This window comes from Saccostrea cucullata, unplaced genomic scaffold (genome assembly GCF_032062105.1).
Source record: "Saccostrea cucullata isolate Sc308-1 unplaced genomic scaffold, CSIRO_AGI_Scuc_v1 ctg72, whole genome shotgun sequence".
Lineage (NCBI taxonomy): Eukaryota > Metazoa > Mollusca > Bivalvia > Ostreida > Ostreidae > Saccostrea > Saccostrea cuccullata.
The window spans coordinates 1328952-1341477 of NW_026918900.1; the positions used below are offsets into that span (position 1 = coordinate 1328952).

Below are 12526 nucleotides of genomic sequence, written 5' to 3' on the forward strand. Positions count from 1 at the left end.
AAATTGTTCATACGCAGAGCATGATCATGTATCGAATCAACCGAGATATGTAAACATTAGGCCTTTCAACTGCCGCTAGGGTTCGCTGTTATGAAGAAATCTTGTTTTGTATCGAACTGTTTATAGACAGGTCAGTTTTTAGCATTTCCGAAGTGTTTCTCTGCTGTCAGTAGAATCCAGTGGTTTTAAAATTTAGCACTAATATTAAACTTATTTACTATATAGTTGCAGATACCGTTAAATTACATATAAGTAAAATCTTTAATTAAAATAAAAAGTGAAGTCTACCCTCCTTCGTAGTTTTAACCTAATTAAATTTTTATACTCAGTCTTTCTTCTTCGTGCTTAGTAACACAAGTAAGATAAATAATTGCTGCATTTACTCGTAAAAATATATATGTTCATATAGGAAGCGCAAAAGCGCGAAAACAAAAAAAACATGACATTATATTTTCTTATTCAAAACAATCGTCAAAGAGAGTTAAAATGTTGAATATAGTCTGCTCCCCATTCATTAGACCCTGTTATTTTAGGTACAGTGAGACATTCTCCTTCTTTTGATCAACACTTTTGTGTACAACAACAATATTCATTAATGCTGAAGTAGCCTATATGTCATTCCTATAAACGATAACTCATAAATCGGCACTTAGTTGGTCAGTTTTCACACCTGAGTTACCTGTCCTTAAAACACAACATCGAAGTAGTCACTTACAAATAATTAAATTTTTTAATGATTTAATTAAAGACGTGCATAAGTTATTATCTTTTTTGATAATTTCATGTACCTATAAATCAATCTATGAAATGTTTTTTAACATATGTGCAACTTGAAAAATTAGTTGAAAGGCCTATAAACATGCAAGTAATAAACTCCGTATGCAGGTATATTACTGCATTAGACTTTAATCACCCTTCTAAATGTCATTCATCTCCAAACCCAGTTTACCGAGGGCCTTAAAAATTTTTTAAAAAAAATTAAAATTAAAAAAAAGAAAGATTTTTGTCTAATATACCCCATGCGTTCTGCTTGTTTAACAAATGGTTAAAAAAGATTTTTGTCTAACATACCCCGTGCGGTCTGCTTTTTTAACAAATGTTTAACCATATACAAGTACATATACTCGGTATCCTCTGAATTTTTTTAGGACCCTAAACCTATCTCACAAATAAATTTTAGCTCCTCGGCACAGCAGGCGTCGCGAATATCCCAGACTGTTAAGTTGTTCTTCATGTATATGCAGTCGGCATTGTCTGGGCAGTTCTGTCCTCGGTTGTTAGGCTTTCCTCTATACCAATCGTATATCTGAATGTCCGCCGCGTGACCCGTCGTCCATTTGTACCGCCCCTCTTCTTCTATGTCATTTAAACCGATCCAAAATCTGAGAACTAAAAGAGTATATGCAATTAATGTGATACCTGAATCAAAAGACTCCTTTCCGAAATTAATTTTCAACGTTTAGAAAAAACACAGTAAACCAAAAACAATTCAAAATAATTTAATTCTGGTTGTAACGCTGTATTTGATTGGATAAAAAATTTACTTTATATCGTATAAAATGGGTTGCCTACGTCACAATGACTTTCGTGAAAAACGTATCAAACAGTCTGATGTTACATTCAAATTTTGTACAAATTGAAGTCATTTTGTTAGAACAATCATCTTTTTTTCTTACACCAAATGAATAAAAATTAAATTATAAGCAATGAATTTAATAGCTACCCATTTTATACGGTATAAACTGGGTTGGAATAGTTTACGCTTTTTTTATAAACCGCTTCGCGGTTTATAAAGCGTAAACTGCCCCAACCCAGTTTAAACCGTATAAAATGGGTAACTATTAAATTCATTCCTTAAATGAAAAGGATACAGATTTAGAGACTTTGCAAGCGAAAAGTATACAATCATAAATTTTGAAACTGAAAGCCTCGTGACTGTGTGAACAAAACTATGGATGAAACAATATAATTTCATCTTCACTCCTTTCTTAAAAACATGGTTAAAAACTTGCAGTACCTTGGCCTAAAAACCTTAATCCGAGTCTGTCAATCTTAAGCCTAGTAGGAAGTGAAATCAATCTGCCCCCGTCTTCTGCGCAAAATCCATTAGCGTCGGTCCAGTTCAGTTTAGGATTCGTTACCAAGCGGTAACAAAACATCCCGTCCTCATCCAGTACATAAAGAGGGTGTCTACAACCTTTAAAAAAAAGAAGCCCATGGGCCACAACGCTCACCTGAGTAACATTGGCTTTGTATTCTTCATCACTGGATTTTCCACATGTAATACCTATACTGTGGCTCCGTCCTACCCCCCGAAAGCTCGGTTGAACAATTTAGAATTTACATTACCTTAGAAAGCTTACATACCAGTTTTAGATTTTTTGACTCAGTGGTTCTAGAGAAGATTTTATGTTTTTTCACTCTATATTTCAAAGTGAAACTTTTAATGTGGCCTAACCTTACCCCCAGGGGTCATGATATGAATAATTTATCAAAAATATCTACACGACTACAGGATGTTTGAAATTCACATTTCACATAAGTTTCATTTTTTTGGGTAAGTGATTCTTGAGACATATATTTTTTAATGACCCCAACCTTTTTTGTCATTTCTGAATACAGGGAACCCCGATCCTTCAACTAGAGTCGGAATTTCATAAATATTATGGATTCTGTTGAAGATTACGCCAGACGATGGGCCAGGTGTGAAAAAGAAGACGTTGACACTTTTTCAGAATGGATTAAATGTATCAGATCCATGTTAAAATCGCGTATTAAAGGATTGAGGGGCAATATGAAAACCATCTATCCTTCTGTATTCAATAATACAGAAGTGAAAAAAGAATTAGATAGATTACAAGATCAGTACGTACTGGTCCCTGCTGACAAAGCAGGTAACAACATTGTCTTTGTTTGTAAGGCTCATTATATAAATTATATTTTAGAAGAATTTAACTTGGATTTAATTCTAGAAGTGGTAATCCAACTTATACTCATAGTTCCCTCTCTAAGGAAGAAATTCTTCAAAATCATATGTCAGTTTTGAATATTTTTAATATCCCGAAGAACCAAAATGAATTTGAACTACCATACATACATGTATATTGGATTCCGAAACTTCGTAAGAATCCTTACAAACAAAGATACATTGCGGGTTCCAGTAAATGTTCAACCAAGCCTCCTTCTTTACTCCTCACTAAGATATTGACAGTAGTGAAGGAAAAATTCAAGAGTACTGTGCAACAATATATTTAAGAAGTTGTGTGAATCAGATGTGGATACTTAAAAATTCCAAAGAACTTTTGGACAGTTTGAAATCAATAGAATTTACCAAAATCAACAGATTAAAAATTTACGACTTTTCAACTTTATACACAACTATTTCCCATGATAAAGTAAAGTCCAGGCTTTTTGGTATCATTGACAGTTGCCTTTTTAATAAAAATGGAACTCGTAAATTTACTTACCTGGTCATTGGTCATTTGCAAAATTATTTTGTTAAAACACATTCTGATTGCACACACAAGTACTCTGAAGTTGACATCAAAAAGGTGCTTGAGTTTCTGATTGACAATATCTATATATGGTTTTTGGAGACCAGGTCTTCCAAAAATCTATTAGAATCCCCATGAGTACCAATTGCGCTCCGTTATTAGCAGACCTATTTTTGTATTCATATGAAGCAGAATTTGTTCAAAATCTTATGCGTGCTAAAAAGAAAACACTTGCCGTGGCCTTCAACTCGACAGATGTATAGATATATCGACTACGTATTAATTAACAGTGATAATTTCCATCCTTATGTCGATACGATATATCCTGGAGAGCTTGAGATAAAAGATACCACAGAGTCTGACACATCTGTTTCATACTTGGATATTTTACTTGAAAAAAGACGTTCATGGTAATCTAAAAACCAAGCTCTTTGATAAACGGGCTATTCCTTCATGTAAGAAGTCACGAAAATCATAGCTAACATCAGCATACCAGTAATAGAAAATAATAAAATCTCAGATCTTGCTTATAGCAAAATTTAAAGCATATTTCAATTTCCCAAAGAGAATCTTTGAAAAGGAAATTAGATGCAAGCGGCATTTGTCCAACACAATGCCTCTGGTAGAGACAGCGGCATTGAGCGGCATTTCTCCAAGACAGACCTTCTGGTAGAGTCAGCAGCATTGAGCGGCATTTGTCCAAAACAGACTTTCTGGTAGAGACAGCGGCATTGAGAGGCATTTGTCCAAGAGAGACCTTCTGGTAGAGTCAGAGGCATTGAGCAGCATTTGTCCAAGACAGACCTGTTCAAGTCAGCGGCATTGAGCGGCGTTTTCCAACACAGACCCTCTGGGTAGAGTTAGCGGCAATTGAGCGGCATTTATCCAGCACAGTGCTTCTGGTAAAGTCAACGGCATTTGTCCAATACAGTGCCTCTGGTAGAGCAGCCTCAATTTTTGCAAGACATTTCTTCTGATGAATATCATGCTTTATTTGCCAAGAGCAATGACTTTAATTTTGTTTTTAGTAACAACAAAAATTTTGCAAAACAGATATTGATAAAACTTGGAGCATGTTGTGACAATTGTTCAGGTTATGATGGTCAGACACACATGCATAGGAAAAGAGTCCACTAAAGTCTGAATGTTTAATCATATGTTTTTATTATATCGTTTAAATATAATCAGGGGTCTAGAATTACGCTTTCCCGTTGCCCGGGGTGAGTGAAAATCTACGGGAAAGTATGATCGTGGGTTATGCTCACCCGCATGGGGAAGTAAAAATAAAAGACAGTAGACACCAATATTGTTAAAGGTTATTCTTTTCACGAGTTTTGATTAAAAATTGAATTAATTTACTTAGCTAAGAGACCTTCTGGTAAAGTCAGACTTTTTGATAGAGTCAGCGGCATTGAGCGGCATTTGTCCAATACAGTGCTTCTAGTAGAGCAGCCTTTATTTCTGCAAGGCATTTCTTCTGATGAATGGCATGCTGTATTTGCCAAAAGCAGTGACTTTAATTTAATCTGTAGTATTTACAACAAAAATTTTGCAAAGCAAATACATTGTATCTAGAGTATGTTAGTAAAATGTTATAATTTAATGCAGTTAAATTGCTTTTTGTGTGTTTTTCTACATTAGTTTACCATAATAGATATATATATATATATATTTAATATCTATGTAGTTGCAAGATTAATTAAATGTCACTAAATTTAATGTCTATGTAGTTGCAAGTTTAATAAAATAAATGGTTTCCTGTCTGAATTTTATATCCTTTACGGAATAAGATGAATGATTACAAAATCCTATCCCAGGTTTATATCTTTTACGGAATAAGCTGCTTGATTACAAAATGTATCCCAATTTTATATATCTTTTACGGAATAAGCTGCATGTTTACAAAATGTTCACCTATCCCAGTTTTATATCTTTTACGGAATAAGCTGCATTTAAATCTTTTACGGAATAAGCTGCATGATTACAAAATCCTATCCCAGATTTATATCTTTTACGGAATAAGCTGCTTGATTACAAAATGTATCCCAGTTTTATATATTTTTTACGGAATAAGCTGCATGCATGATCATAAAATGTTAATCTATCCCAGTTTTACATATTTTTTACGGAATAAGCTGCATGATTACAAAATCCTATCCCAGTTTTATATCTTTTACGGAATAAGCTGCATGATTACAAAATGTTAACCTATCCCAGTTTTATATCTTTTACGGAATTAGCTGCATTTATATCCTTTACTGAATAAGCTGCATGCATGATTATAAAATGTTAACCTATCCCAGTTTTATATCTTTTATGGAATTAGATGCATGATTACAAAATGTTAACCTATCCTATTTTTATATCTTTTACGGAATAAGCTGCTTGAGTATAAAATGTTAACCTATCCAAGTTTTATATCTTTTATGGAATTAGCTGCATTTTATATCTTTTAGGGAATAAGCTGCATGATTATAAAATGTTCATCTATCCGAATTTTATATCTTTTACTGAATAAGCTGCATGATTATAAAATGTTAACCTATCCCAGTTTTATATCTTTTACGGAATCCTATCCATTAAAAAACAACAGTTTAAACTGTAATTAAGATTGTTTTATCCATGATATATACAAAAAAGTATTTATTGACTTGTTTATTCCTGAGGCCTACATCTTTTTCAAGATGAAGGAATTTACTGAAAATAAAGGAGAAAGGAATTTAAGCACTCGATCTGTTGAACAAATCCCCTTAATGTTATCAGAAGCACTGTCTTGGAGAAATTCCGCTCAATGCCGCTGACTCTACCAGAAGGTCTGTCTTGGACAAATGCCGCTCAATGCCGCTGACTCTACCAGAAGGTTTGTCTTGGACAAATGCCGCTCAATGCTGCTGACTCTACCAGAAGCACTGTGTTGGACAAATGCCCCTAAATGCTATAGCATAACTCTTTTTTTCGGTCATGTAGCTCCAACCCACCAACCCATTTCATCTCATTTCGCGACTTCTTACATGAAGTATGAACCAATAAACGTGATGACTTTAACTTTTCTGTCGTCAACTTCCCTTACTTATGCAGCAATAGACCTTCATCACCTGCATACGGAGTTTATATATCTTAGTTGATTCAATACGCAAGAGCCTGCTCTTTGTATTGACAATTTCTGAAACGATGGAAATTATTGACAAACAAGTTGATGAAACAAGAATATGAGCAGTCTTGTTTAAAATCATCATTTGGTAAGTTCTGTGGTCGATACAATGACATCGTCAGCAAATACAATTTATCATTGAGTCAAATGTTGACTGTCGTTTTCCATACTAATTGTTAGTCCATTATTTATACACCGAATTGAATTTTTGCGTTATTTCCTGATCATGACGTCAAGGGGCACACGGCGGGTCTGACCGGTCGGCAGAGGATGCTCACTCCTCTATGGTACCTGATCCCACCTTTGATGTTTTTGAGGTCCGTGTTTGCTCTGCTCATATTTTGTATTGTTTTATGGACTATGATATTGAATACTATTCGTTATCTCCATATCTTTCATTGATTATCTCCCCTTGTAAAGGGGCTTGTGTCCCTTCATTTTACATGTAACGTAATTTAAATTCTCCTTAACCCAAGGATGCTTTGTACCAAATTTGGTTAAAATTGACCAAGTAGTTCTCGAGAAGTTGAAAATATGAAAAACTTAAGACAGACGGACAGCTAAACAGCTAGACGGACGGCGGACAACGGGTGATCAGAAAAGTTTATTTTTTAAAAAGTAGCCATGGCATTTGAAAACGTTTTAAAAAATCAATCTTTCTCGTCATTTAACTGTTTTACAGATCGCGGTTTGTTTCTTTTGCTAACCTTTTTATTGCAATAATAAAACTTTACAATATATGTGTGAATATTTACCCTTTTTCAAACACCGATATGAAGTTCGAATCACTAAACATTTCTCGTTCTCCTTACAGCTGTGGTTCCAACATGGGCCCATGAGTTCCTTCAAAAAAAAACCAAAAAACAATCTGTGCTTTTAATTTCAAATATTACATTACAATGGTTCATTTAAGGAATACCTATCTAATGTTTTGATTTTCATGATGTGATCAACCGAGTGGCTTGCTTGATAATTTGCATAAACGCCGAATGCATAAAATTATCACGCAAGCCAATCGATTGATCATGCATCGTCATGAAATAAAAAAAAATCTGACAGTTATTCCTTACATTTACATGCTCTTGATTGGACGCTTATCCACGTGCTATAAGCCTCGCTTCTGTCTCTATCGCTTCACGTCCCGCCCCACACGTGATTTTTTTAAACCGCGCCTATCGACATGATCGATGAACCAGTACATTTATGAAGAAATAAAGTACGTTAACTATTGGTAATTTTATCTCGGAAAAAGACATTGGAAATGTAAATTTTTATGAATATTGGGTTACTTTAATTCTTTTTTCAAATGTGTCTTTGCAATGTGACTCGGAATACAATACCCCATGTCCTTTCGGCGGTATTTTCATCTTGAAACACACAGCCGAGAGTAATTTTCATCAAATAAGTAAGCTACTTTTGGTTAACCTGGTTGAAAGGAAAATTTGTAAAAAGACTTTTTTTTCTAACGATTTTCTATTTCATTTAGCCAAAAAAAAATGACAAGGTGTGGATATATGTTTATCTTAAATTTTGAGAAAATATATTCAACATACGATTATTCCAAGAAATGCCCACCCACGGAAATAACAGATAAGTTTTTTTTCAATTTGATAACTCAAGTAGACTACTTCACGACACATTCATCTGAACATGTACATCAACCATTGATTTTAAATGTTGCATGTTGCGAAAAATAAACCAGAGAAAGTATTTTAATTTTTAATCATAAGTCGAAACCGGCAATAACACTTTGCACCAGTCTTTCGTTTTAGAAAAAAAACAGTTTTTGTCTGCTCTAGATAGAGTTACTGAGTAAGGAGTTGATCCTAACGTCGAGGGTTCGAATCCCATTGTGGGACATGGAGACAAGTCCTTCGGATTAGACCGTATAAACCGAGGTCTCAGTGTAGATGCTGGCACAAAAAGGATGCCACCCTGCTAAATGATCCCAAGTATAGGTCAAATTTTGAATTTCTCCACCGGCAGATGGTGGCGTCTCCAAATGATCGAAAGAAAAATCCTTGAGAGGGACGCTATAAAGATTAAAAACAACAAAACAAAAATCACTGACGTTTGAAAGTATCTGCCAAATTCTTTCAATATTCTATTCTTCAGCAATTTCTCTGACCTTTTTTTATAGTTCAGTTGAATCTTTCAGGTTAGGTGACCTTTTGTTCTCTTTAATCTGTCGTGCATAATAATATTTGAAAACTTTAACTTTTCCTCTTGAAAATTTACCGCTGAGCGTTACTCTAACTAATTATCAGCCTATTTATTCTGTTGATTCCATATACATATATTTTCTAAATTGCGTTTTTCTTTAGATGCATTTTTCTGTTTAATAATTTATTTACTGTATTTCTATGGATTATTTTTACAGGGTTGCATTATACTCGTTAGACCGTTAAGGCCCCTTTTCCTCATTTAAAGATATATTCAATGACGCTCCGTTAAAAAAAGAATATTTTTGCGTATTATACACACACAATTTAAAAAAAGTGGCTTGGGACGATAGGCATCCCCTTGCAAAGAGCATTTTAAACATACATGTATAAACAAAAACAAGGTTTAACATCGATCCCGATGCAAATCACGTCATTTCCGTTCCGCACAAAGGACAAACTAACACACACACTAACACAAACCAGCGCCTTGCTTCTTTGCGAGGGGATAATAATCATAAAATGTACCTTTGTTCCAGTGATGTTCTGAATAAATATGTAATGATCATCCTTTTCTAAATGACTCGGATCTAGATCAAAATCATTCAGGTGACACGTTAGAGTCTCTTTGTTATAGTTCACTGATTTGCATTGCTTATCATTATAACACTGTCTTGCACATTGCTTTGGTCCACGGATCGTCAAAATGTCATATTCCGGATTCGATAAATTCTTCATTTCATGAAATGCAACAAAAGGAATCTGAGCAGAAGAACATATCTTCATTGTTCCAAGTATGAACAAGAAGTTCACTAGAAATCTCCAAATTCTTTTTCGCCATAATACATGTACATCAGCTTCCTCAAAATGCATCGTCTCATATTCACTTAAATCTACTATATAGCTACTTTGTTATTTACAACATCCATTTATCTTATTGCAACTAATGTTGCTGAACATTTTATTTATTCATCAAACACAAGTCTGTAATCATTAAATTATACCTTCATTTTAATTAGCAGCAAAAGACAGCGCATGCAGCTCAACTGATATCGATTATTACAAAGTTACTTCTAAAATTTAATGCATATGGGAAATTAACATATGTGAAATATTAAAAAAGAGTGCTCAAAGTATTTGATAAGAATATTCATTGCTAGAGAAATATTGAAAACCATTTATATTGATGTTTCTTTTTCATGTCTCGAATTTAAATTTGCCATTAATTTTCCGACTATTTATTTAAAAAAACTAATATCTAATCTCTCTTTTTGGGAGTTGAACTATGTTCAATCTCCCGCCTTCGTCGTCACGCGGTTTCTAGCGCAGTCATTTTACAATGAATTATATAGCGACCGTCGCGGTGCTTCTGTGTCGACCAATTTACTTCCCTGTGATATTTCAATGTAAACTCGTACCAGTCTATATAAACTCACAGAAACGTCCGCATTAAAAATAGTCCATCTCATTTTCCTGAACTTATCTAATATTCATAAATGATTTGAAAGTAAATGAAATTGAATTTTATTTAACTTATTAAATAGTCTAAATAGCATATTTTTGTCATCTCTCTCGAGAAATGACACATAAATTTGATTTTCGGATGAAAAAAGTCCCAGTTTTCTGTCATTTATCAATCTGCAATCCTCGGCTGACTACAATACGCTCCATTACAAAAAGATCATCCGAAGAGCAACGACGTCTGGTCTGTTTGACAATGACGCGATTATCTAAATGTAGAGATGTAAACAATGAACGATCTGCTTTATTATTGATAAATAAAACAAGCTGCACAGAAATCATAGAGAGTGAGACACACACACAATTGCCTGGGTGGTGGGGGTACTTCAAAATATACACTGTATGTTCCTACATATGTATGTATAGTCTTCTTGTCTATTACGTAAATGATAGTCAGAACTCGATAAAATCTTCTAACCAGGTCAGTGCGTGTGTAAAGATCCTATGCAGCCAGGACGTGGATTTAAGAATTGATTTCACAGAAAAAATATCAACTTTTACAAAACAATTTCGTGAGCAATCGCGTTGACCGATATGAATTGAAGGCGAAAATTTTAATTTTTTTGGTACATTTGTACATTTGTCATTCTATAACTTGCTGTCATTTAAAAAAAATAATACAAGTCTGTTTCGGCGATTGTATTATGTGTATTTTTTTTTTAGAAATTAAAAGCACAAGTTATAAGCGGATACATAAATGTCTAAAAGAAACTACAGACATTGGAAGAAAGATCACAAGAATCATTATGATTTTTTTTTTTTTTTTTTTTTTTTGCAAAACTAATCTATTCTTTTTAAGGATTTCATAAACTCTCAATCATTTTCTTTTCTTTATGCAGTATAAAATTGCGTTAATGGCAAAAAAGGCGTCAAATCACTTCTCCTATATACATGTATTATTGAAATGAAGCCAAAATCATAATACAGAATAATTATTGTTTATTTTTAGTATGCAGATAAAGTTTACTAAAACACCAAAAATATACGCATTGCAACAGTATATTCCTCAAACAAAAAAGCTGTAAGTTCAGGGTTGGAAAATTAAGACTTTTTTTTACACAAAAAATGAATTATTAAATCTTACCTATATTCTGGACACAAAAAGGGGGAACGTTTGCCCCCTCTAAATCTGGCTGGTGCTGCACCAGTGCTGTAAAAAGTTGATTCTGAATAGTAAACTTTTTGATATGTAAGTTTAGTTCATTCTCTATCTTATATATCCCAAGTGGTTCGATGGCCATGTCATTTAAAGGAATGAGAAGATCTAGAGTTAGAAAAATCTTTGAAAGGGTCGGAATTATTTAAAATAGCGCTTTTGTCTGCTGTAAAAGTAAGAAGCTGTGAAATACATGTTAGGTCAAAAGGAACGCTAAGGTTTTACCCAACTTAGTTCAGCAATAAAGAGACAGAACAACGTTTCGTTTAAAAAATAGTACGGAAAAAATCACTGTCAGACATTAATTTGTTCTGACATGTAAAATGATCTGTTAGACTGGAAAAAGTTTTGTCAGACCAACAAACTGTACATTTATTGCGCACGAAAAGTTGAGCTTAGTTCTGGAATTAATTCTTTAATTCTAATTCTTACATCAAACGTGAAAAAGATAGATTCATAAAAATTCCTTCCTCCTCTATGAAGTTCGCTTATAATTGACATGTGCTCGAAGTGCGTTGTACCAAATTATCTTGCAAACCAAAATTGCAGCATAAATAGACGACATTTTAGATGATCTCAATTTCAAGGCCCGAAGGGCTATTAACATAAGTAATGCTTTGTTGTGGAAACAGTGAAAGAATATTTTAGAACATGTTAGTAATATTTTGATGTGACAGTTTAAAAACATGGAAAAATAAATCGAGAAACAGCGCACTTTTTTGTGCACAATAAATATATACAGTTTTTTCCATGACACTGTAGCTCTCCGATCTATCAAAATATTTTTTTTTCGGAGAGCTACAGTTCTGCAGCTAATTTAAAAGCAGCCCCATAATCTTCGCTATTCAAAGGCAATTGAAATTATTTTTAATGTTTCGTGTTGTATCTGTAACAAATTAGTTCTAGCTTCCTTGAATCTGAAAGCATGAAAATGCTCCTCTACTTCCTGTGAGATCTTTCAGATTACAATGTTAAACTCCCATGAGTACTTTCAGTACTTTGATTTAATATTTGTTAGTGAACATGATGTCACAGTCAACTG

General features: G+C 33.7%; 1 protein-coding gene across 1 annotated transcript; it reads right to left on the reverse strand.

Moving 5' to 3' along the window:
* Positions 1-1072: 1072 nt before the first annotated feature.
* LOC134275123 (C-type lectin lectoxin-Thr1-like) lies at positions 1073-9596 on the reverse strand. The gene is made up of 4 exons (XM_062757367.1): positions 9336-9596; positions 7401-7488; positions 2018-2197; positions 1073-1389 (listed from the first exon to the last, which is right to left on the reverse strand). Exons 1-4 carry the CDS (start codon positions 9591-9593, stop codon positions 1145-1147), a joined length of 771 nt encoding a protein of 256 aa, XP_062613351.1. The 5' UTR covers positions 9594-9596; the 3' UTR covers positions 1073-1144.
* Between the last annotated feature and the right edge of the window lie 2930 nt (positions 9597-12526).

Coding starts and splice junctions, on each gene's coding strand:
- LOC134275123 (XM_062757367.1), bottom strand. CDS start 9,593: ATGAAGATATGTTCTTCTGCTCAGATTCCTTTTGTTGCATTTCATGAA. Junction 7,489..9,335: donor AGAACATCACTGGAACAAAG/GTACATTTTATG, acceptor TTTTTTTTGAAG/GAACTCATGGGCCCATGTTG. Junction 1,390..2,017: donor ATTAAGGTTTTTAGGCCAAG/GTACTGCAAGTT, acceptor ATACTCTTTTAG/TTCTCAGATTTTGGATCGGT.